Source organism: Sorex fumeus, unplaced genomic scaffold (genome assembly GCF_029834395.1).
Source record: "Sorex fumeus unplaced genomic scaffold, SorFum_2.1 ptg000083l, whole genome shotgun sequence".
Taxonomy (NCBI): domain Eukaryota; kingdom Metazoa; phylum Chordata; class Mammalia; order Eulipotyphla; family Soricidae; genus Sorex; species Sorex fumeus.
The window spans coordinates 10,000,001-10,025,836 of record NW_026606140.1 but is presented as its reverse complement, the minus strand read 5'-3'; the positions used below and the strand labels follow the sequence as shown (position 1 = coordinate 10,025,836).

Genomic DNA, 25,836 nt, shown 5'->3' with positions numbered 1-25,836 from the left:
CACCCCTGGGGGTGGCACCAAAGAAGATGAGAAAAGGTCTTATCAGAGAACCTTCTTTTCTTTGGGGGGGGGGGGGAAGCTCAAGGAACCATATGGGACGCCTGGAATCGAATCCCCAGGACATCCACATGCAAAGCAAATGCCCTACCTGCTGTGCTGCTCACCACCCCCAGAGAACTGTTCTAAAATCCCTCCTCTATGAGCGGCTGAGCATTGGAATATTTTCCTTGCTGCTGGTAGGAGTTACTTGAGAAGGCCTGGACCTGGAGGGTCCGTTCTTCTTTGGAATGGGCAGGTAGCTGGAAGTCAGCTTCGGCTCAGTGAGGTCTCCCTGGCCAAATGAAAACTATAGTTCTCATAGCTGTAGTACAGTGGGTAAGGCATGTGCCTTGCATGTGGCAGATCCAGGTTCGATCCCCAGCATCCTGTATGGTCCCCTGAGTATCACCAGAAGTAATTTCTGAGTGCAGAGGCAGGAGTAACCCCTGTACATTGCTGGGTGTGACCCAAAAGGAAAAAAAAATCTCATAGTAGAATTCCTGGGGCTATTCTGCTGGTTCCAAGGGCCAGAAACCAGGCACACCCCAAATCCTGTGCACCTGGCATGGTGCTGGGGGTTACTCCCAGAGGTGACAGGGGAACCATGCGACATTGGGATCTAATCCCTATATGCCTCTATGCGGAGCCTGCGAGCCATCCCTCTGAGCCGTAGCAGGCTTTATTTTAGGGGTTGCCCACATCCCAACTGATTCTTTCACTTTATAGTGAAAGAATCACGATCACGATCATCCCGTTGTTCGTCAAGCAGGCACCAGTAACATCTCCTTCATCTTAACCCTGAGATTTTAAAAAGTGCCATATTCAAGGCTGTTTCAGGTTTAGGAGAATGAGACCCATCATTGCTACTGGTATTTGGCATGTTGGGTACGCCACGGGGAGTTTGCCAGACTCTGCCGTGTGGGCAGGTTACATTCAGTAGCCTGCCAGGTTGTCCAAAGTAAGAATGAGATAATAAGATGTTGGGAGCTGGGTTTTATAGCCTCTGGGTCTTGGCCGTTGATGGGATTACACGGCGCCAGGGGGCCAGTTGGTGGGTGTGACCCCCACCTACTGGAATTTGGAGGATCTGGGTGGAGGATGCTCAGTCCCGATCCGAGCAGGCTTGGAGATCTCAGCCCCAGGACCCGCATGCCTTTGTTCCTCTGCCGGTACCTTCATGTGTGTGGAGAGTGGTCTCAGCATGGTTGTGGCTGATTCTGAAGGTCTTTGACAGCCGGAGCTCTACTCGGGGCGGGGAGGGAAACTCAACCCCTCCCCCTCCAGGGGGCCCCAGCGAGGACAGCCAGGAGAAGGGGCAGGAGTCTCTGCACTGTTTTCTTCCGGGAGCTGGGTTTTATAGTCTCTGGGTTTTGGCCGTTGTTGGGATTACATGGCGCTGGGGGTCAGTTGGTGGGTGTGACCCCTGCCTACTGGAAGATGGAGGATCATATTTCCTAAATAGGGTATTTTTCTCACCATCAAAAACAAAAACAAAAGACTCGAAATTGGCTGGCAGGCTCTGGTATTGCCTTCCAGTTGTTAAAGTATTGAAGACCTTCTATTCCACACCACGGATAAAGAATTTCTCTCTTTTTTTGTCTGTTTTGTTTTGGGGCCACGCGGCCTGATAGTACAGTGAGGAAGGAGCTTGCCTTGCACACAGCTAACCTGGGTTTAATTCTCAGCATCCTGTATGGTTCCCCAAGCCCACCAGGAGTGATACCTGAATACAGAGCCAAAAGGAAGCTCTGAGTACTGCCGAGTCTGGCGGAAGGAAGGAAGGAAGGGAGGAAGGAAGGAAGGAAGGAAGGAAGGAAGGAGGGAGAGAAGGAAGGAGGGAGAGAAGGAAGGAGGGAGAGAAGGAGGGAAAGACAGAGGGAGGGAGGGAGGGAGGGAGGAAGGGAGGAAGGGAGGGAAGGAAGGAAGGAAGGAAGGAAGGAAGGAAGGAAGGAAGGAAGGAAGGAAGGACGGAAGGAGGGAGGGAAGGAGGGAAGGAGGGAGGGAGGGAAGGAAGGAAGGAAGGAAGGAGGGAGAGAGGGAGGGAAAGAAGGAGGGAGGGAGGGAAGGAAGGAAGGAAGGAGGGAGGGAGAGAGGGAGGGAAGGAAGGAAGGAAGGAGGGAAGGAGGGAAGGAGGGAGGGAGGAAGGAAGGAAGGAAGAGGGAAGGAGGGAAGGAAAGACAGTTCTGTGTGCGTGCCCGCGTGCCTCCTGCCCCTGCTCCCCTGACTGTGGAGGTCCCATCTCAGGTAGTCTGGTGAGCTCCTCCCAGGGCAGCAGTGACAGCTTCCTCTGCTGCCACAGTTTCCCACCAGCAGAATCAGGAGCTTTGCTTGCCAGGGGCCAGGCACAACTCCAAGTGCCACAGATGCAGCCGCCCTGCTCACAGTCTGCACTGTTGGCTGCCTCTGCGTTTGCACTGAACCTCCAGCATCACAACCGAGAACCCTCCCGCTGTGGCCCAACGCTTGTCTGGCCCTTAAGGTCACTTCTTCCATTGAGCGGGAGGGTGACCCCGAGTGCAGGCTGGGTGCACACACGCTGGAAATGATGGGTCTGAAGGCGTGGGGGGGGTCGCACCCCTGCAGGGCCGCTCTCCCCGCATGTGGCCCCAGCAGAAGGGACTCGTTTCTATAAAAACAATGTTTGGAAGGAGACAGCACAGGGGCCCGCCTTGTAGGCACCAACCCTGTACCACAGAGTCCCCCGCACCACATGGGCACCCCCACCAGGTGCCACGGGGAGAGATACTCCCCGAATGCAGAACCAGGAGAGGCCTCCAGGTAGGACTTGGACCCAATCCCCCAAACAAAACCCCAATGTTTTACTTCTTTTTTTTTTCTTTTCATTTTTTTTTCTGTTTTTCTTTTTTTTGGTAATTCCTGGTTTTGTGCTCAGGAACTGCTTGCTCCCGGTGGTCCTCAGGGGATCCTGGGGGTCAAACCCAGGTCCATCATGTGCAAGGCAAATGCCTTCTCCTCTGGGTTATCTCTGCGGCCCTGTCTTACTTGTCTTTTTTTTGCTTTTTGGGTCACACCTGATGATACACAAGGGTTCCTCCTGGCTTTGCACTCAGGAACTACCCTCTGGCGGTGCTTGGTGGACCATACGGGATGCTGGGAATGGAACCTGGGTTGGCTGCGTGCAAGGCAAACGCCCTGCCCGCTGTGCTATCGCTCTAGCCCCTGTCTTACTTCTCTTTTTTGTGTGTATGTGAGACGTGGCTGAGGCCTTCCAACCATGACTCAAAGGGTCTGGGGGGCAATTCCTGGCAGCACTCAGCCAACCAGGCCTCATGTCTCAATTCGTGGAACACCAGAGAACACCTAGGCCACACCCACAGTGCTCAGGGGATTTCCCATATTGCACCTGTATTGCACCTGTGTTGCACCTGGCACCTGGAACCTGGGGGCCCTCGGGTGCCAGGCCTTGAAGTTGGGTTCCAGTGCACGAACACTAAGTTGGCTCCCTCGCACTGCCTCTTTTGAATATATCCCTCATCCCCTACGTAGCAGGTGAGCACCGACCGCAGCTGTTCAGTGTACACGGCCCAGCGAGGTGCTCTGCTGCCCTCCAGCCATCCCACTGTCATGGAACAGACGTAGTACAGGAGCCAGACAGTAAAGGAGGCCACCGTGGCTGGAGTGTCACTCGGTCATCTGCACATGGATTGCATTTCAGCTAATGGAAAGGGTATGGATGGAACGGGGACTTCCAGTGCCGATGTACACGGATCACATATATCCATGCGGCGAGGACAGAGGGGTGTGGTGTTGCTATCAAAGAAGGAAGGCATGGGAAGCATGCATTCCCTAAAGCCAGGTAGGACCGAAGGCCGAGAACAACTCTGCATCAGGGAAGCGGAAGAAGGAAAGGAAAGAATGGCCATAAGACCATCTCATAGGGGCTGGAGCGATAGCACAGCGAGTAGGGCGTTTACCTTGCATGCAGGAGTAGGGTGCTTGCCTTGCACACGGCTGACCTGGGTTCAGTTCCCAGCATCCCGTATGGTCCCCCAAGCACCGCCAGGGGTATTCCTGAGTGCAGAGCCAGGAGGAACCCCTGAACATCGCCGGGTGTGACCCAAAAAGGCAAAAAAAAAAAAAAGACAGTCTCATAGTTGGAGAGCAGGTGTGCTAGGATATTTTTGTTTGTTTGTTTGTTTGTTTTTATTTGGGAGGGCTGACTCCTGGCTCTGCACTCTGGTTTCACTACTTCTGGGGCTCGGGGGACCCTATGGGGTGCTGGGGATCGAACCCAGGTATACAGTATTGGCAGTATTGGGGTTACAACTTGGTTTGGACATATGCATATACTCTTATGGCCCACATCCCTTTTATTTATTTATTTATTTATTTTTGGCGTTTTTTGGCATTTGGAATCGAACTCGGGTTGGCCGCGTGCAAGGCAAACGCCCTACCCGCTGTGCTATTGCTCCAGCCCTTGGCCCACATCCCTTTTAATCTTGAAGTCCAAGAGGGCCAGAGAGGTGGCTCAATGGGCTGAATTCGCACTTTGCACGATGGAGGCCCAGGTTCCATCCACTAAGCGCCATCAGGAGTGACCCTCTGAGTACAGAGCTGGGAGTAGTTGATAAGAGCCACCAGATGTGGCCCAAAAAACAAAATGTGTTGTGGTTTTGTTTTGTTTTCTGGGCCACACCCAGCTGAGCTCAGGGATTATTTCTGGCTCTGAGCTCAGAGATCACTCCTGGTAGGGCTTGGGGGAACCCTGTGGGATGCCAGGGATTGAACCTGGGTCAGCTGTGTGCAACTGTACTACCATTCTAGTCCATAAATAATGCATTGTTATTGTTTTGTTTTGGGACCATACTCAGCGATGCTCAGGTGTTACCCCTGGCTCTGCACTCAGGAATTACTCCTGGCAGTGCTGGGGCACCATATGGGATGCTGGGAATCGAACCCGGTCTGGTCGTGTGCAAGGCAAATGCCCTACCTGCTGTATTATTGCTCCAGCTCCTAAATAATTTTTTAAAAAGCAAAAAAACTTAACATTGGGCTAAAAATGGAACTCAGCAGTAGAGCCCAGCCTTGGATGTGTGAGGCCTTTGGTCTAATTCCCTTCACCTCACATAGACAAATTAAAAACAAACAAAGGCCTGTGAGAGACCCTTAAACTTGCTTTATTCCTTCTAATAGATACTCTTAGAAAATGAGAAATAAGGGCCAAAGTTATAGCACAGTGGGTAGGGCATTTGCCTCGCAGGTGTCTGACATGGGTTTGATTCCCAGCATCCCATAGGGTGCCCCAAACACCGCCAGGAGTGATTTCTGAGTGCAGAGCCAGGAGTGACCCTTTAGTATCCCAGGTGTGACCCCAAAACAAAAACAAACAAAAACAAAGCATGCAGACATCAGAGGTTCGAGCCCAGGTACCACATGGACCCCGCCAGGAGTAGCTGTTGAACACTGCCAGGTATGGCTCCCAAACCAAGAATAAACAAATATGTCCATGAAAAATAAAATTTTTAGAATCCTCTTAAGTGATGAACATTCAAATCCAAGAGCAGATTTCTGGGAGTCCCCTGCCTGCCTCCTCTCCCGCAACAGAAAGTCTCCTCCAATTCTTCTGAGTTCCCCAATCACCACAAAGGATTTAAAGCCATATGAACATTCTGTAATCCCAGCTTTCCGAAACCTAACAGAGATTTGGTCATCAGCAAACAAGGAGAAGATTAGTGCAGGATTTGATTTTGACAATAGTGGAAAGGAACGCACTAGACAAGAAACGTCAGGGAGAATTAATTCAAGCTCCACTGTGCAAATTCTCCCCAACCTTTCCCAAGCTCTGTCATAGATAGAGTCTTGGTCGGGATCCAGAAAGAGCAGGGTTTTTCATTTATTTGTTTGTTTGTTTTGCTTTTGGGGCCACACTCAGCGCGGTGCTCAGGGGTTGTTCCTCATTCTACACTGTTCTACACTCAGGAATCACTCCTGGCAGCGCGTGGGGGACCATATGGGATGCTGGGGATCGAACCTGGGTTGGCCGTGTGCAAGGTAAACGCCCTCTCTGCGGTACTATCTCTTCGGCCCCAAGAGCAGTTTTTAAAGGCATTTGCTAAGGGGACGTGGCCTTACCCAAAAAAATACGCTAAATGAAAGATCATTTACGTGGGAAGGTTTCTGCCCCTGGAGTGGGGGTGGTGGGGAGGAGAGCGGTTCAGTGGCCAATGGTAGAACATTTGCCTGACATGTATAAGGTCCTGGGTTGAATCCTAGCACCAGGGAAAAAAAGAGACTTTTGCCTTAACCCTGCCTTAGTACTCTTAATAGCTACCCTTAGAAAATGAGAAATAAGGGCCAAAGTGATAGTATAGCAGGTAGGGCATTTGCCTTGCAGGCGATCGACCCGGGTTCAATCCCTGGCATTCCATACAGTCCCCCAAGAACTGCCAGAAGTAATTCTCCTGAGTGCCGAGCCAGGAATAGACCCTTAGTATCAGAACCATCTTCTTATGTGACTTGGTGGACAAGATGTCCCTTTAACCCTCCATACCAGCTCTTCTTTTGCATAACGTTCACTGAAGATTAGATATGAGACAGTTGAATACTATGACAGCAAAAATAGATGATGGTGATGATGATGATGATGATGATGATGATGATGAGTTTTGATTCACACCCAGCTATGCTCAGGAATTACTCCTGATGGTGCTTGGGGCATCATATTATGGGATGCCGGGGATCGAGCCTGGGTCAGCTCTGTGCAAGGCAAGTGCCCTCCCCACTGTACTATCTCTCCAACCCCAAGGACATATAATCATTTAAGAAGTGCAGTTTGTACAGCAAGTGAGATACTTTATGTGAAAATGCATTCAAAGCTGGAAAGGTATAGGGAGGGAGCGTGACAAAAATCATTCCTGTGTGACAGGGTGATTTGCAGTAACCGTATTCCAATTATATCTCACAATCAGAGAAGCAAATCAGTCTCATTTACCACTCCAGAACTTTCCGTGTCTTGATGATGGTATTTCTGAAATATTTCCTGAATCTGACTCAGCCTCTACATTTAGTCTTTTTTGCCTCCCCACCAGACTTAGAATCCTCACAGAAAAGCACGATGTTTACGTATTTACTGCTCTTTTTTCAAAGCCTAGCCCGCCGTGGGCATGCAATCATTTTTTCGTGTGAAGTGAATGAACCTGATTTCTAAATTGGTCTGGCCCTCGCTGGCCTGGGGTCAGCTTCACAGTACACCTGGCAGGATTTCTGAAACACGGGGCACACTCAGACAACCTTCAAGGACACTCTGGTCTCTTGAATAAAGGAGAAACTCCAGACGATTGACTGACTCTCTCTCTGCAGTGAAGTTCTACGCCCCCCTCCAGGCCGGCCTCCCAGCCTTCACACCCCCCTAATCACTAAAGGACCCCCCTCCACAGCCCCCACTCACACCACTCCCTCTGTCAGCATTAAATTCCTCAGTGGTGGAATTTCACTTCTTCAAAACGCAGCTCAAATGTCACCTTCAGCGCCTTCGCTGGCTCCCGTCTGGGTTCTGCTCCTGTGTAAACCATTTCCAGCTTCATTTTCTCTACTTATACCTGAGTGGGTCGGGACTGGAGCCGTAGGAGAGAAAGTGGGTAAAGAGTTTGCTTTGCACGCGGCTGACCCTGGTTCGAAGCTGGTCCCCTGAGCACTGAGTGCAGAGTCAGGAGGAACTCCTGAGCATGGCCTCCCCACCCAGCCCCCACAAAAAAAGTCTCTTCCAGAGAGGCCCACCCCCCTTCTTCTCTAAAGTAACTGCCTCCTACTTTCGAGAGTTTCTCCTACCTGATTTATTTCTTTCCCAGCATTAAATGCCACACATTTGTCACCGTTAGTTTTCCACACTTGGAAACAGTCATTCACAGGTTGCAGCAGAGAACCTTCTTTTTGGTTCTCTAGGGCAGGGAGGGGGGAGAGGGAAAGGGGAGGTTCAAAAGGACCTAGAACCCTCAGGGCAAACATGGAGCCCTCCACCAGTTGTGGAAAGAATGAATGAGCCTTTGTATCCCAGAAACCTAACACAGTGCCTGGTTCTGTTGTTTTGTTTTGTTTGGGTTTGCTTTTTATTTCCGGGTCACTCACCCAGTTATACTCAGTTGCTCCCAGATTTACTCAAGGATTGTTCCTAGTGGTACTCAGGGGACCATATGGGGTGCTTGTGCAAGACAAGCACCTTATCCACTATACTATCGCTCTGGCCCCACAATGCCTGGTTCTAGAAATATCTGCTAAGCAGGGGCCAAATAAACAGAATTTCCAAATGACATGGGACCCTGGCCTAATTCCAGGATTACCCAGGATCCGAGGACAAGCGTTACTTCCACTGGCTCCAGAAAACAAAACAAAACAAAACTTTAGATTCGATTTCACTAGGAACTAGTGGTGAGGGGCTGAAGCCATAGCACAGTGGGTAGAGCATTTGCCTTACATGCAACCAACCCAGGTTCGATTCCCAGCGTCGGATATGGTCCCCCAAACACCACCAGGAGTAATTTCTGAGTGCCTGAGCCAGGAGTAACCCCTGTGCATCGCTGGGTGTGAACCAAAAAGCAAAACAAAAACAAAAACAAGGGGCTGGAACAATAGCACAGTAGGTAAGGCGTTTGCCTTGCACATGGCCGACCTGGGTTCGATTCCCAGCATCCCATATGGTCCCTGAGCACCGACAGGAGTAATTCCTGAGTGCAGAGCCAGGAATAACCCCTGTGCATGGCCAGGTGTGACCCAAAAAGCAAAAAAAATAAAAATAAAAAAATAAAAAACTAGTGGTGAGGTACCAGAGAGAGACAGCACAGGGGTTAAGGGCCAGCCTTGGATTCGGTCAACTCTGTTTTGATCTCCAAGCACAGAGCTGGGAATAGTCCCTGAGCACCACTCAGTGTGGCCCCTAACCCATAAAGCCAAGGTGAAGAATCTGAGGGAGGAACCAGCTGCTTCTCAAAGGGGAGGAGGTCTTGCTCAGAAAAGAGGGTGGGGCGTTTCAGGAAGATTTCAGAGTGGCACTGGGGCATTTAGCCTACCTGTGCCCTCCGGTTTCTCAGCAGCTCCTGAGGGGTTCTGATAAGAGACTTTATCCCATGCAATTTCATAGAGAGCAACTCTGTGTAATCCTGCCAAATACTGATTATTCTGAGAGCTGGGATAAGCAGGGCAGGACTGACCCCAAACTCGGCCAGGGTGGACCCTTTCCACGCTTTGCCCAGGATGGGCACTGCCCGAAGGTTTCAGGCCTGCCACCCCCAGCCTGTTGGGACACCAGGAACCAACGTGACCTCAGCATGTCAGCTGGGGGAGCACTGTCCATATTTCACATTAATTGACCCCTTCACAGTCGCTTCTATCCCCCATTCTGGTTTTCACTTGTTTTGTTTTTGGACCATCAACCCCACCCCCACTCCACCGCCAAGTGTTTGGGGTCTATTCTTAGCTTAATGCTTTTGGGGAAGGGGCCCTCCTGGTGGTGCCTGGGAGACCATGTGACGCCAGGCATCAAAGCCAGGTCTCCTGCATGCAAAACACTCCAGGTCGCATCTTGTCTTCCTGAGTTCCTTGCGAGGATGAGCCCCCGGAAACAGTGAGGGGAATGCAGCAAATTGGCACTCGTCCACAACTATTCCACTGAGAATAAGGTGTGACCAGATCTCCCTGATTCTCATGCAAGCATGGCAAGGACCAAAACAAGTCCCCCTCAAATCCTCAAGTCCTCGAATCCCAAGGAACCAGCTAAGCAAGTATAGTAGATGGAGGATCCTAAGACATCCCTGAGGCACGTGGGCCGTCCTCCCCAGGCTGGGTTCGGCCCGTTAGAAGTGCGTGATGTCACCCAGCGTTACCCAGAGTTTTTTTCTGATGATTATCTGTACTTTATATCGAAGAAAATCAGGTTCAGAGAGGTGGATAACCCAGACCCAGGCAGGTAGAGAGAGATGCTGAGATCTGAGATTCCGCCCAGGCCCCTGAGCCAAGAGCAGGAACTTCTCTACCGCCTCCGAGGGTGGGCTGGAAGCGGGGAACCAGGGCCGGGACCTGCAGGCAGGGCCCTCAACGGGTCCTACCTGGGACTCCATCATCACCAGACCCTCCCTGCAAAGTTCCCCAGACGTCCCCTGCTGTCTCCGTCCAGAGAACTGAGGAGTGTGGGGGTGGTTTGCCAAGGGGCCAGCCCCGCGCGCCACCGTGGGCCGGGGAACGCTGAGAAGCCCCGGCCTGGCGCCTGCCACCCGGCCGGTCTGGCGGCCGGTTGTCCGAAGCAGGCCAGCGTGTCTGCGCCCCCCGGCTTCGGTTCACTGCCCCCCTGGGCTTGGCAGCCGCCAGCCTAGCCCGCCCGCCTGCCCGCTCGGCAGTCCGAGCTGCCGGGGCTCGGGGTCCGGGCTCGCGAGGGCCCCCCGGGTGCCGAGCCCCTTCCCCGGCGCGCTCGCGGCTCCGCGCCGCAGCGGCCCCTCCGCCGCCAGGGGCCGCTCGGAACCGGGGCTCCCCGCGCGCGGGGCGGGGCGCGGGGCGGGGCGCGGCGGTACCTGGCGGCCCGAGCCGGGGGTGGGCGCTCGGGGGGACGCGGCGCACCCTCCCGCCGCAGCCCAGAGCCGCGCCGCCAGCCGCCGGGGAGCTCGGGGCTCCGGGCGCCGAGGCTGCGCTGTCACATGGGCGGCGGCGACGGGGCCGCACTGAAGCGGCCGGGGGACGGCGCCCGCCTGCAGCGCGTCCTCGGGCTGGGCTCCCGCCGGGCGCCCAGCAACCTGCCCGCCGGGGGCCCCGCGCCGCGCCGCCCCGCGCCGCCCCCGCCGGGCCATGCGAGCGCGGGCCGCGCCGCGATGAGCTCGCACATCGCCAAGAGCGAGTCCAAGACGTCGCTGCTGAAGGCGGCGGCGGCGAGCGGGGGCAGCCGGGCGCCCCGCCACGGCCCGGCCCGGGAGCCCGGGCTGCTGCCCGGCCGCCGGCTGCCCGACCCGTGCCCGGGCACGCCGCCGCCGTCCGGGGACCCCAGTTCGCGGAGGCCCCTGTGCCGGCCCGCGCCGCGGGAGGAGGGCGCGCGGGGGCGCCGCCGCGGGCTGCCCCCCGCGCACTGCAGGCCCCGGGAGGCGCTGCCCGCCGCGGCGCCCCGACCTCCGCCGCCGTCGCCGCTGCCGCGGGTCCGCGGGCGGGACGGGGAGGAACGGGCGCCGTCCCCGGCGCTCGGCCTCCGGGGCTCGCCGCGCGCCCCGGCTCGCGGGGACTCGGCTCCCGGCGCCGCGTCCGAGGCGGACCCGTTCCTCCACCAGCTGCGCCCCATGCTCAGCTCCGCCTTCGGCCAGGTAAGGCCGCGCCTCCGGGGCACGCGCTCGGGACCCCGCGCCCGCCGCCTCGCTCCCCGCGGCCCCCGCGGCCCCGCGCCCGGCCCGCGCGCGCCTCCCGCCGCGCCTGATTCAGCACCCTGGGCGCTGTCCACGCGCCCGGCCTCCGGCGCACCCGCCGGCCGGTCCCGGGAGGGAGCGACCCCTGGCCTCCCGCCGCGCAGGGGTCCCGAGGGGCGCTCCGAGAGCGCGACGCCAAACCCACTCTGCTGGCGCACGGCCAGCACCGCCCCGCGGGGCGCGGGGTCGCTGGTGGGGTGGGCGCCACGCGCGGCACTCGGGGGACCACGGACTTGCTTGGGCGTGGGGAACCCTAGCCGCTGCCTGGGGTGGTCCCGGAGACCTGGAAAAGTTTGGAGAGCTCGAAGGAGACGCACAAATAGCAGAGAGCCGGGGAGGCGCCAGGGGGTGCAGACGGGGGTGGCACAGAAGCCCGGATCGACTGGAACTGCAGGGTCCCTCCACCCCCCGTGGGCACTAGCGCGGCTGTTGGCGAACTGTGGGGACGGACTAAGCCCCAAGGACCCCCGAGCGGGAGGCGCTGTGCTTCCAGGGTCAGGAGGGTGACTTCCGGTCACTCTTGGCTCCTCCAGTTGGCCCCTGCTCAGGGACTCCCGGCGCCTCGTGACAGTCGGTCCTCGTCCTCCGGTGTGTGGGGCTGCGGAGGGGCTGAGCAGAAGGGAGCCAATAGCTCTTGAGCCAAAGCCTCCGGTTGTGTGGTTGTGAGCCCCCGATGAAGTCCCCACACGGGCATCTGGACTGCGCGGCCACAGCCGGCGAGTGTAATGCAGCGGCTCACTCCGGTGTTTGCCTGGCGTGGGGCGGCTGCGGGGTTGCTGCGGCCCTGAGCGTTGTATGTGCTAGAGGGAGCATGAGCAGCTGATTCAAGCTACTGGCTTGTCCGGGATCCCAATCCTAACGGGGGGGGGGGGGGGGGAGGGGGGAGGAGAGAGGGAGAGGGAGAGGGAGAGGGAGAGGGAGAGAGAGAGAGAGAGAGAGAGAGAGAGAGAGAGAGAGAGAGAGAGAGAGAGAGGTTTCAGATCTGCACAATCATTTGCAGGGTGTACTACTGGCAGCGGCGGGTGCCAGGGAGGTCTGGCTGTGGCAGTGTGACAGGGCAGCCGTGTGCGACTTTGTTCCTGCGGGAAGCCCTCATTAGCCAAGTTCTCTGCAAAACACTTCTGGGGAGTAGAGATTTGGGCACTGGGAGAGCCCAGGGTGGGGACAGGCCACAGGGGAGAAGCTGGCCACGGCAGCTTAGAAATTAATGAGGAGGGGCAGGGGATTAATTCCGGGCATCAGCACTGAGTTGTGAACAGAACACCATGGGATTGGGGACCCCCTGATTGCACAGGATGCCTGGGAACTGTTGTCAGTACAGTGCTCGGGAGTCACTCCCGGGGGTGGGGAGACTGTGTGGTGCTGGGTACTGGACCTAGGGTTCCACATGATAGCACATGCTCCAGCCCTTTGAGCTGACCCCCCCCCCCACCATTACGATCGATTCATTTATCTTCTCCTTCGCTGGGGATTGGGGCAACAGCAGGTAAGGACAAGCGCAAGGGGTTCAGCTCCTCTGAAGCTTAGCCCAGCAGCCAGGAAGGGCAGTTTGTCAAGTCACACGCCTCTTGGTTGCTCAGCTGGCTCGTGAACTGACTTGACTTGCAGCCGAAAGGGCCCATTTCTCTGCAGTAGGACTGGACTCACCCGTGTGGGTCCTTTCCATGCACTGAGCATTGCAGCCACCGGCTTCTCTCCCCGAGTCCGCAGCCTAGTGTTCTGAAATGTCACAGGGTCACCCGAGTCAGGGTGATCTGGAAGGTCCCATCAAATATTTACTAGCTCCCTCGGGAAGCTCAGCTCTGGAGCTGCAGATGTTTCCTTTAAAGCTTTGCCGGGTCCACTTGGGCTTCCTGCAATGGCTCTGAGGGGTTCATCTGCCGAAACACCGGCAACCGCAAAACCTGGCCTGGCACCTGGGTGTCCGTTTCCGGCCTTCTGAGATGCAGGGTTAGTCTTTTCTGCCCGTCTTTTTCTCCTTGAGAATTCTGTCTTGGAGACAGGATCAGGACCAAGAGCAGGGAAATGGCGTTCTGAATATAGGAAGTCGGGCTCTGCTTAGGGCCAAGAAATGCCCCATTATTATTATTATTATTATTATTATTGCTTTTTGGGTCACACCCTGCAATGCTCAAGGGTTACTCCTGGCTCTGCATTCAGGAACTACTCCTGGCAGTGCTTGGAGGGGCCATATGGGATGCTGGGATTCAAACCTGGCTTGGCCGTGTGAAAGGCAAATGCCCTACCCACTGTGCTACCGCTCCAGCCCCAAAAAACCCCGTTATATGAGAACATAGCTATGTATTTTGTCTTTGTGGCTGTATCTGGTGCTGCTCAGGGGCTACTTCTCAGTGCTTAGAGGTTCCTCTTGGTTCTCCCCACCCATTGAGCTATCTCCTTGGCCCGTGCCCAACCTCCTTCAACCCATTTCTTTGTGATCTTGGTGCCTAGGCGGGTCTTCTGGAGATGCCCGCCGCCGCAATGGTTGTCACTATTGTTGATTACCTTCCAAGGACTGTGTCAGATTTTCAGTTTGGGGCCCTACCCGGCGGTGCCCAGGATTTACTCTTGGCTCTGTGCTCAGGGATCATTCCTGGTGGGCTCATGGGACCAAAGGGGATGCCGGGGATCAGACCCAGGTCGGCTGCATGCTAGGCAAGTGCCCTCCCCTCTATACTATCTCTCTGGTCTCACGTCAGAGCTCCTTTCGTCTTACATTAGATTCAGGGAACATCGGAGTTCCAAGTGATGCTGAAGAGGGGGCCGTTATAATATCACAGAGGGGAGGACTTTGGCCTTGCATAGTATATATGGTCCCCCGAGAACCACCAGGAGTGACTTCTGAGCACAGAGCCAGGAGTAACCCTCGAGCATTTCCAGGTGTGACCCCCAAAACCAGAAAAAAGTGGCACTGAAGGTACCTAGGTAGGCTACTCCTTTGGGAGGGCTGGGGAGCAATTAGAAGCGGCCCAGAGCTCCGGGGACCTTCATACTCTCTGGGGTTTGGGCCTACACCAGGGACTTCTGATTTCCTTTCCCAGCTCTGTCACCTCCTAACCCCGTGACCTTGGGCCAGTGATTTTCTATCTCTGGTCTCGGTTTCTTAACTCCGAAATGAGGTCATCTAAAATGACTTCGCAGAGCTAGCAGGACAAGGGTTTCAACAAATAAGGGATGGCAGTGACCTGGCTCTAGCTATGGTGCTAGGTGTGGGCAGTCTTCATAAATGTTATTGTTATGAAGAGTGTAATTGTCTGGGCATGGGACCATGTAAGATAGTTTGGAAGTTGCTTCCTCTCCAAGTGGGGAAAGTTCTGGAAGGAGCCAAATGACAAAAGACCTTCCACAGTTCCTTATTTAGGGCCAGCTAAGGACAAACCTTGAGAGGAGATGTTAGATTTTTGTTTGTTCAGGGGCAAGCCTGGTGATGTTCAGGGGTTACTCCTGGTTCTGCATTTAGGGATTACTCCAGGCAATGCTTGGGGGATCATATGGGATTTGGGGAATCAAACTCAAGTCATCTGTATGCAAGGCAAACGCCCCTGTACTATCACTGCACCTGGCCCTGTGAAGTTGAATATTAACTCAGAACATGCAGGTCTTGGGGAAATTCTTGGCATTGGGTCTTGAAAAACTATCTTAAGAAAAATATTTTTTGCTGCTTCTCACCTAGGTTGGGAAGAAACACCCCTTGGAGAAAACAAATGGAAACAAAAGACTTTAGTTTGTATGTGTCCCCCCACACACATACTCCGACACACACACCCTGCGACTCACCCCTACTTTCTAGTTTGAGAGCAGACTCTGATTGGAGACAATTAGTCCACTTCCCAGACTGCTTTGTACGGAGCGGGATGGCAGATTTCCTTGAGCAGGCAAATGAATGAGTGAGGAGCTGGGGAGATAGTACAACAGGTAAGGCACTTGCCTTACGTACATATGGCAAGGCAAGAGCAGCTTCTGCAAAGCGGCTCTTACCTGACGACTGAGTGCCTTGGTGCTGGGCTGCCATCCAAGTTCAAATGCTGGCGCAGGAGCTGATCAGGGCCCTAATCCAGCTGAATCGGGGTTCAATCTCCGGCACCCCATATGGTCCTCCAGCCCTGCCAGGAGTTATCCCTGAGCATAGGACCAGGAGTCAGCCCTGAGCACCGTTTCGCTCACAAATAAAAAAAGGGGGGGGGCCAGAGTAATAGTACAGAAGGTAGGGCACTTACCTTGTACGTGGTCGACCCGGGTTCGATCCCCGTCATCCCATATGGTCTCTCGAGCACCACTAGGAGTGATATCAGGAGTAACCCCTGAGCACCATCTGGTATGCGCACCGTCCCCCCCAAAAAAGACCAAAAAAGAAACCAGAAAATAACTAAGTGAATGGTATCTCTGACCTCTGGGCTTCAGAGTGTTCTTACTTGGATGGGGGAGTCTGTACTGGTCCTAATGGGTCCAGTCACTCAATTCACACGAGGAAGGCTGTGTATTTCCCTCCTTCTTGCTAGGTCAAGTGTCAGTGGCTCCCAGAGGGAGGCTGGGAAACTTGTTGCCTTTCTTTTAGGGCCTGGGGCCAGGGTCACTTGGGGGCATCATTAATCAGAGCTGCTAGGCGTAGACTGTCTTCTGCATGTCAGTTTGGGGAGTCTCTGAGGATATCTGTTTGCTTCTACTGTTTTTTGTTTGGGGAGGTCACAGCCGGCGATGCACAGGGGTGACTCCTGGCTCTGCACTCAGGAATTACTCCTGGCGGTGCTTGGGGGACCATCTGGGATGCTGGGAATCGAACCCGGGTCAGCCATGTGCAAGGCAAATGCCCTACCCGCTGTGCTATCGCTCCAGCCCCTGCTTCTACTGTTTTGGAGAAGAAGCAAGGGAACTTAAGACCTCATTCTGGACACCCTTTTCCCAATAATGGCCAAGTCTTTTCCCATAATCATCTTGGAGTGACGTGCAGAGGTTGGCATTCTCTTCCCCCCTCTCAGAGATGGAGGGAAAAGACTCCAGAGAATGGATGTGGCTTGTGCAAAGGTCACAGGGTAAGTCCGTGGCTGGTTGGCGATGAGGTGTAGGGCCGCACTGCACTGCCGGCCCCCTCGGCATGGTTCCTGTTTGTCAGAGCTGCAGAACGGCTCTTACCTGCCCACTGAGTGTCTTAGCACTGGCTGGCATCCAAGTTCAGATGCCGCTGCAGGCACTGATCAGGGCCCGAGGCCAGCCTAATCAGGAGTAATCAGCAAGGGCCTTATGCTGCTCATCCCTCTGATCCTATGATTCCATTCCAGAGCCCGGAGTGTCACTTCAGGGGACCAGAGGCTGCGGCCTCAGTGTACGGGAATGGGGCCCTGGGTTGAGCTTTGCTCTGTAGAGAAGCCCCCCCGCCCCTCCCACTCAGCCCTGTTCACACTTGTCTGTAGAAAGTCAAGGCAGCTCCCTGCTCCTTCAGGATTACCGGCTCCTCCTGTCACTCCGGCCTCCCACCACCCCACCTCTCCCACCCCAAAGGGCTTCAGGTGGGCCCCCTGATCCCTAGCTTCAAGCTTAGTGTCAGCATCCCCAAAGCTTAAGGAGAATGGGGCCTCTTCAGAGCATGTGACTTTCCTGCTCCTGACGGGTCTCTTCTCTTTCCAAGGACAGAAGCATAGCCCAAGGTCAGCAAAAGGGTGCTGTGCCCAGGGCTGACCTGCAGGGGGCAGAAGTCACCAGGTCTGGCAGCTGGGCTGCCCTGCTAAGTGCCGGAGGCCACTCCTGGCCTTCTGCTGCCTCTGTTGTGGTGTTTTGATTTGGGGGTCACACCCAGCAGTGCTTAGGGCTTGCTCCTGGCTCTGTGCTCAGAAATCGCTCCTGGCAGGGGTCAGGGGGACCATAGGAGGTGCTAAGCATCCATCCCGGGTCAGCTGTGTGCAAGGCGAGCACTTAGCCTGCTGTGCTATTGCTTTGGTTGCTCGTGTCTGGCCTTTTTTGGATGTTGTTTTTTATCGCTAGTTTTTGATTGCGGGCCACATCCAGCAGTATTCAGGGCCTATACCTGGCTCTGCACTCAGAGATCACTCCGGTAGGATCTGGGGAACCCTATGGGGTTCCCAGGATTGAATCCAGCTCAGCCATGTGCAAGGCAAGAACCTTGCCTACTGTCTGACCCCAGTTCTGGCCCTTGATGGCTAAGAGAGGGTGAAGGATACCCTCTAGGCCACTTGCATGTACTGTGTCTGGTCCTCGTAAGAGCCCTGGAGGGAGGCATTAGGCTCATAGGGAGCTGGAGCAATAGCACAGCAGGGAGGGCATTTGCCTTGCAATGTAGCCAGCCTGGGTTCGATCCCAGCATCCCATATGGACCCCTGAGCACTAATTCCCGAGTGCAGAGCCAGGAGTAACCCCTGAGCATCGCCAGGTGTTACCCAAAAAGCGAAAAAGAAAGAAAGAAAACGAGGCTCAGAGAGACAAACTTGTCCTCAGGATCACACCCTTGCAAGGTATCAAGGCAAAACTTGAACCCGCATCTGCCAGACTCTGCCTTCTGGTCTCTGCCGTCAGCACTGGCAGGTTAATTGGCGTGACCCTCTGCTCTAAACACCATCACGGTGTCTGCGGAAGCCCCCAGACTTTCGGGTCTGCAGCTGGCGTTTCAGTCCCTGCCTTTGCAGAGACCCCCAGCAAGCTCCTGTGGCCGGAGTTGTGCTTAGGGCCTGAGACCACCCTGGGCTCCCTGGTGGGCCCTAACCCTTCAGGAGTCCGTGGCTGGTCAGTTTTCTAGATTTCACTTCCTGGTCTTTTCTAAACCCATCCCCACACACTTGTTTCCCAAAGTGGGCTAAATCAGCCCCACCGGGCACTGGAACAATCTAGATGGTGGCGGGGAGTAGCAGTGGCTTTGGGTGCTGGGGGGCGCAGCTGAAGCACAGTGGGTCGGGCCCTCACCTTGCATGTATGTGGCCTCTCAACCTGGGTTTGATCCCCGGCACTGCACAGGGTCCCCTGAGCACCACCAGGAGTGATTCCTGAGTGTAGAGCCAGGAGAACGCCTGAATAGGGCTGGGTGTGGCCCAGAAACTGGATTTCCAGCGGGTTGGGGCGAGGGGAGTGCGGGGTGATTTATTTTCCAGAACAATTCCACTTTTGGCGGTGAGCCAGGTCGATGTGATGACCCGCCGGGGGCAGAGCAAATCGCATCCGTTGGCTCTGGGGTGTCGGGTTTTGCTCCTCTTTGTCGCCTTCCTTGGCTGAGAGCTAATGCATGTGGGTGGTCAAAGCTGGTGCCCACCGCTGGAAGGAAGCCAGCGACCTCGTGCGCCCTCCCCTCGCCATGCGCCCGGACCTGAGCTCTGGGCTGGCAGACACCCCACATACGTGATCCTTCTCTGGTTCCTGTCCTTACTTACTCTCTAGACCTCATCCAGGAAAGTTCCCAGCAAGCGAGGGGAAGCTCTGTCCTCCAGTGGAGGAAGCTTGAGTTCGGTGAGTGACCAGACAGAAGCAGAGCCGGGCCCAGTCCAGGCTCGGCCTCCAGATCCTTCCGTCCAGCTGAGCCCTCCCTGGGGCCTCCCCTGGCCCCTTGCTTGGTTCACGCCCCATTTCCAGGCTCTGAAGGAAGCAAATGATTGCTGATGGCTGCTGACTCCCTCTCTGCAGTCCAGTCCCCAGGCAGCTGCAGTCCACTTCCGGCCCCCTGGGGGGCCAACAGTCCCTCCCCAGCCTCCTCCCTTGGGCCTCAGAGGGTGCCCCTCCTTCCCCACATGCCCCCTTTTTTGGAGCTCTGACCCAAACGAGGCTGCGGAGTTTTCACCCATTCCCTGGTCAGCAGCGGCGGCAGCCATGTGAAGAGCTGACCAGGAGCCGCCCTGACTGCCGGCCCAGGGTCTGGACTCAGCATCCGTGTCCTCCAGCTCTTTCCCAGAAGTTTTGACCAGCCCCCAAAGCCGGCCAGAAAGTTCCTGGGAGAGGATCCCTGGAGATTGAGACCTTTCAGTCTCCCACAGGGAAGGGTGGTTGGCGGGGTTTGGGGGGCGTGCAGGAGCTGGACGCCCCATCCTCTCTCTGCTGCCCCCTGCTGGGAAGTGCTGAGGACGGGCCACTTCCTCTCCTGGGTGGTCTGGCTGGGGCTGTAGCTTGGTTTCAACGTCTGAGGGTGGAGCTGCAGCCCCTCCACAAGGCAAGAGCCCCGCTGCGAGAAGAGCTAATCACCACCAAGCTAATCACCGCCATAGGACCTTGAGAACAGTCAGCTAAGGACCACGTCTGCTCGGCAGCCCCAGGACACCGCCGCGGCATGAGCCTCACCCAGGAGGAGGCAGAAGGTCCGGAACGGATTGGCTGGCCCTGCTCAGGTCCTCTGCCCCTGCCTGGCTGCCCCCCACCTGGCCCACCCAGGCCGCCTCTACTCCCCTGGAGCCCCTCAAGAGACCCCACTGATTGCCAAGGGAGCAAAAGGAACAGCTGTGGGAGACATCACCCGTGTCTGATGAGGCAAGTGTGGAAGTCAGCGTGGGACAGAGACGTGCAGCCCCCCCGGACCCTCGAAGCTGCCTGCTCTGTGGACTGCACTCAGCATCGGGGACAGTTCGGACACTGGTCTCTGCCTGAGTGTGTGCGTGCGTGTGCGCGTGCGTGTGTGTGTGCGCGTGTGTGTGTGTGCACGCGCACGCGTGTCTGTACTTGCACACTCCAGGAACGAGGAGATCCTCTGACTTTCGGGGCCCAAAGTGGCCTGCTCTGCCTTCCGTGTCTGCTGGCCTAATTCTCAGCTGTGGCTGCCCCGCTGGGCCCCCTCCTGGGCCCGTCTCTGCCTGCAGATTTGGCAGCGGGAGAGGAGGAGCCTGATTGAAGGGAATGATCTGAGAGAGAGAGAGACACACACACACACACACACACACACACACACACACGCACGCACGCTCTAATCTGATGTCGATCTGCTCTCAGCTATCCGGTGCTTTTCTCTGTGTCCTGCGCTCTCCCGCCCGCCCTCCGCTCCTGAAGAAAGTGTCCAGAAAGTTAAACCCACAGACACAAAACACGCACCACACACACACACACACACACACACACACACACACACACACACACCCAGGAGCAGGCAGGAGCGTGAGAGCGTGAGAGCGTGAGGTTTTGCAGAGCCGTGCTGGCCCACCCCACTCAGGTCTCAGCCCCCGGGACCCTCCTCCATGGACCTGTGCCCGCCAGGGGCCTCCTCTGCTTAGGATGGGCAACTGTGTCAAGTCTCCACTGAGAAGTCTCTCCAGGAAGGTACGTGTCTAGAGTTCTTGAGGCTGGGGTTGGGGATCAGGGCTCTTGCCCTTGGTGGTCCCAGAGATTGGGCTCTAAAGGGGGGCGTCCTAAAGCTTGCTCCCTTTCTGTCTGCAAGGACTTCCGGGTCCCACCTCCAGTCCTCTTCTGTCTTCATCCCCAGGCTCTGAGCTGAAGTTGCCCCTCGGTGGAGGAAGGTGGGAAGGGCCGAGAGGGCGGCACAGGATTTAGGGGCCAGAGAAGCTTTGGTCTGGGGAGAGAGCGGGGGAGCTGGCCGCCTCGTCAGAGGGATGCCCTGGGACTTGCTCCTTCCCAGCCAGGGGCTCGTTCATCTCCTCCGAGGGTCTCTTACCCTCTCTACTGGCACTCAGCCTTCCGAGCCTTGGGTTTGGGTGGTAGGTCCCCTTGCGCGGGCAGGAATCGAACGAGCTGTCTCCCTCTCTCCTTGATGCTTTGGGATAGCTTCCATCAAGACCTGGGGTGTGGGGCCCGGATCCGTTGCTTATCCGTGGGATAATCCTCTCCAAGCATTCCTTTAGGCACCAAATATCCCCTCCCGAGCATCCCTGCCCAAGTCACAAGGAAGGTTTTGCTGCCCTGCGGGGGGGGGGGGGGGGGGGGGGGGAGGGGAGAAGCTCCAGAGCGTGCTCAGCCCTCTGCAGGGAGCCCCAGGAGGAACTGGGGGGTTAGTTAAAGAGAGGACGTTTGGGAGGTTTCTCTGCATTCTTGCATGTGCCAGTTCGGGAACTCTTTGCTTCTCAGACTCAGTGACCCAGGAAAAGTCTCAAGTCGCTCACGGTGACCCTGCCCCCAGTCCTCTTTGTTCTGCCTGCCTGGTCCCTTTGATGGCCGCCTGGGGCTGGACAGTGGGTCCTTTCTGCTGTCGCCTTCCTCATTTAGCTGAATTGCTCGCCGCGAATTAATTCGTTCTCATCTTCGCTGTTCCTTGGGATCCTTCTGTTCCTTGGCTTCTTCTTCCTTCTTCCTTCGGGGGAGTCCCCCACGCCCCCCACTCCTCTGTCATTTCCTTAGGGGAGTCTTCTGCATCAGAACTGGCCTCAACGCGGAGGCAGAGAAGCAGAAACTGATCTGAATTAATCCAAAGCAGTGATTTCCAACCTTTTTTTGTTTTGTTTTGGGAAGGGGGGAAGATGTTCTCGGCTCTGCTTGGGGATTATTGCTCCTGGCAATTCTTGGGGGGACAGTGTGGTGACAGGGGTCAAACCGGCCTCCCACAGGTAAAGCCTGCCTCTAGCCTCGATTTTTTCCTTTTCCTTCTTTTTTGAGGGAGGTAGTGGGGGGGGGGGCTCAACCTTTTTGACTAATCTGCAGCTGGTAGTTGAAAACCACTAATGTGGAGCTGAGAGGGAAGAGCCTTCCCCTCGGTTCTGCTGAGACCTATTTCAAAGTGGGCCAGGGATGTAGCTCAGTGGCGAAGTGCCTGCCAGGCAGAAAAACAAGAAAGGGAGGAAGGGAGGGAGGGAGGGAGGGAGGCAGAGGAGGAGGATGGATGGGAAGGAGGAAGGAGGGCTGGAGGGAGAGTGCAGAGGGTAGGGTCTTGCACGCAGCTGACCCATGTTCAGTCCCATATGGTCCCCCGAGCATCACCAGGAGTGATTCCTGAACACAGAGTCAGGGCTAAGCATGAGCCTTGCTGGGTGTGAGCCAAAACAAAGAAAGGAGAGGGAGACAGAGACAGAAAGAATATAAGTTTAAAGTTTAAAGAAATAAACTTAGGAATGTTCCCCAGTCTACCCTGCCCACCTTCCCTTCCATGGACTTGACCTGGGGCATTTGGACGATGACTTGTCCTCTCTGTGCCTCGATTCCCTTGTCTGGCAAGCAGAAATAGGTAATATTTGCCGCCTGAGGTGACCGTCTGCGCCCGGTCGGGCGCTTTGCTCACGGCCTGGAGCGCACTGCTCCCCAAATGTCAGCAAGTGTCCTGACACCGCCAGGCTCACCTCCCCCACTCTGGGACAAAGGCAAGCAGGAGCGATTGGGTCGCAGAATCAGGAAGGAGACGGCCAACGGACAGCATTCCGTGCCATGGTCTGTGTGTGGGTGCGGGTGCTGTTGGTGCTTCTATTTCCCGAATATCCACATCCTCTTCAGCGCCTGTGAGCTGCCGGAACTCACGGAGTTCTTCGGGTGTTCCCTAGAGAAAGGAGGGGACCCCGAGATCAGACCTCTCCTGTGGTTGCCCACCGGGAGCAGAGCCAGGGTCAACCCCCCTGAGGCGGGGCTGTGCGTGGCCCCCGGCTGGTCTGTGTTCTCGCCTGTGTTCCAGGCTGCCCTCTGTGTCTCTGTGTCATCTCTGCTGTCCAATGTCACTGACAGTGACCAGCTCTGCTCCATCCCTGTCCCCGCGCCACCCTCCCCGCCCGGACCCACTTCCTCTTTCCAGCCTGGCTCCCTGCGGGGGGCGCTGACCTGCACTGTCAGAGTGCGCACCCCTTGGGAGGGGCCCCCTCTGCTTCTCTGGGTGTCAGGAGGCGGCTCCGCTCGGAGGCCACTGCCCACCGGCCTCCTGCCGCCCAGGAGCAGGGCACAGTGAGCGCCGCCTGCCCCGGCTGTCAGGTGTCATTAGCAGCCGCAGGGGGACGGGGTGCCGGGCGGGTGCGGCGCGGGAGAGGCAGTGGAAATTCCCCCGCCACCACCTGATCCAGCCCCTCCATCCTTCTCGCTTGCTTCCTGACTGGCAAACAGGCTCCCACTTCCCCCGAGCCAGCAGTCAATGCCTTCTGGCCCCCCGCATCTCTTCACTCGCCTCGCCTGTCACTGTCATCACCGCTGTCATCGGCACTGCCATCACCATGGCAACCCCATGGATCAGGCCTTCCCGGGCCCTCAGCCCCATGCACAGGCTCTGGTCGTTCTCCCAAGTGTCTGTCCTCTCCCAGCGCTCGGCCTGCCCAGGCTGCAGAGAGGGCAGCCAGAGCCCAGAGAGGGGCAGTGCGCTGCCTGAGGTCACACAGCGCTGCGGGCGGCCGAGCCGAGTTTGTCTCCTTGAACTGCCTCTCTGAGCCCGGTGGCTGAGAGTCAGCCAGGGACAGAAAATGCTGATCCCCAACTAATGTTTCCGGAGTTTGTCTGAGGGGGCGAAGCCCCTGCTGGCCTGCCCTACCCCCTCCGCCCTACCCCCGGGCAACCCCTCTTCCTCTGAACCCCTCCCAGACAGGGAAATCTCTGGTTCTGCCCCGGCCCCGGGGGCTGGATGCCACCTTGCTCAGCGGCTGAGGAACCCTACAACGAGCCCCGATTGCCCTCATCCCGCTCGGGGGCTGAGGCTCAGGCCTCAAGAAACCAGGTACCTCTCGTCCTGCCAGGCCTGGAGGGGCTTCGGACGTGGGGAGAGGAGGGAAGTGGAGGTTGCGCTGGAGGGACAGGCCCCCTAGATCTTGGGGTGTCCTGGGAGCCCCCCCATGAGCTAGGGGCGGGAGAAGGGGAGAGGCAGCAGCCCTGGGGGCCAGGACGCACAGAGGCGCGTCAGTCAGGCTGGGTCCCCGGGGGAGGGCAGGGGTGCCAGCGGGGATCACGGCCGCCCCAGGCTCGGGGCTGGGGGGGAGATGTTGTGTCTGGGCACTGTGCTCTCCTCGGGGGCTGTTCCATGGGCCGCCCAGACTTTTTATAGCCGCGTGGGAACGGGCAGCGAAGAGGCTGGGCGCCGGGGTCTGGGAGCGCGGCTATATTCGGTCAGCAGAGCCAGGGAAGGCGGGAGCAGGGGCAAGGGCTGTTGCAAGCAGGCTGGGCGGTGGGGGGAGGGGCCGGAGGGGGCAATGCACCCCTGCCCTGCTGTGTGCTTGGTTTGGCCTCTCCAGGGTCTGAACTCAGAAGGGTTGGCCCAGGGTGAGGCTGTCGGTTCAGGAGGATAAGCGCTGGCTCCAGTGCCTGCTCTTCCCAAGCCCGCCCTGAGCCCTGGGCAGCCCCCTCCAGTCCTGCCCACTGGCTGCACCAGCTCTCACTGTCCTCTCAGTCTGCCCCTGGGATCCTGGGGGGCCTGGAGGGGACAAGTCTGCCGGCCAGCTCAGCCCTGCATGCAGATTGTGGGGCCGCTGGGGAAGGATGACCCGTTAGTCTCAGAATGGACAGGAGCCCGCGACTCTTAGAGTACACACACACACACACACACACACACACACACAGACACACACACACACACCCCAGTGTGAATCTGTGCGTGTGTCGCATGTGTGCATGTGCTCTGCAGAGGGTGTCCATCACCGCAGCTCTCCCTGGAGCAGCCCTGGGGCCAACACCTGGAGACACCCCGCGCAGACCTGGGCACCCCCGGGCCCCTCAGGGTGGGGGGCAGGCCGAGCAGGAGGTGACGGCCACCCCTCTCTTACCTCGGCATGGTGCCGAAGATGCGCCAGGAGGAGAGAAGCAGCTACTCAGCCGTGGAGACCTGCGACGAGGGCGAAGGGCTGGCGGCCCCTGATGAGCTCCCTGGACCGCTCCTGGCGCTGGCCCACAACTGCGCCCTCATGCACAACCTGCTGGGGCCTGCCTGCATCTTCCTGCGCAAGGGCTTCGCGGACCACCGGCAGCCTGTACGTAAGTGGGCCCCGGAGGCCCTGCCCCTCTGTCTGCGTGGCTTCGCCGGGCCGGAGAGCCAGGAGGTCCGGGGAAGAAGCAGTTCTGGTGCCCTCTCCTAACACACCTCCAACCGTGGGCTTGGGGATCCCCTCCTGCCCCAGCCCTCCACCACTTGTCCCGTCTGACTGCAAGGCGCTGGTGGGTCCACATCTGCCGGCAAGAAGGAATAATAACGGGGACTGGCGAGATAGGACAGAGGTAAGGCGTTTGCCTTGTTCGGCTTGCACGCAGCCCACCCGGGTTCAGTCCCTGTGGCACCCAGTGTGGTGTTCTGAGTTCTGCCAGACGCGATCCCTGAGTACAGCTGGAAGTAAGCCCTGAGCATCGCCTGATGTGGACCAAAAGCAAAGATAAGGAATACTAGCAGACAGCATTGCTTTGGCTTTTATCTTCTCTTGAGCATTTATTCGGAGCTTTTTTTTTGAGCCCTGCATTTAAGGTTCATTGTGTCGCCAAGAGGTAGGTACTGTGACGGTTGCATTCTAGAGAAGCAGCTAACTGCCGGGACAAGGGGTGGGCACAGAAGATTGGAACTTGGGGGGTTTGGAGTTGGAGTGACAGCACCATGGATAAG

General features: G+C 57.0%; 2 protein-coding genes across 3 annotated transcripts in view; both read left to right on the top strand.

Annotated features, from left to right (window-relative positions):
* Positions 1–25,836, top strand: part of ACADS (acyl-CoA dehydrogenase short chain) — a 146,781-nt gene that overhangs the window by 59,611 nt on the left and 61,334 nt on the right. The gene's annotated exons all lie outside the window — the stretch shown is intronic.
* CABP1 (calcium binding protein 1) overlaps positions 10,622–25,836 on the top strand; it is a 21,307-nt gene continuing 6,092 nt past the window's right edge. Inside the window, exons 1-2 of one of the 2 annotated variants that reach the window (XM_056130989.1) lie at positions 20,541–20,663; positions 25,031–25,216. In XM_056130989.1, coding sequence (XP_055986964.1) covers positions 20,619–20,663; positions 25,031–25,216 — 231 coding nt within the window. In that variant the 5' untranslated portion in view covers positions 20,541–20,618. Of the gene's footprint in view, positions 11,331–20,540; positions 20,664–25,030; positions 25,217–25,836 lie in introns of those variants that run through there. The other variant, XM_056130988.1, reaches the window with a different exon arrangement.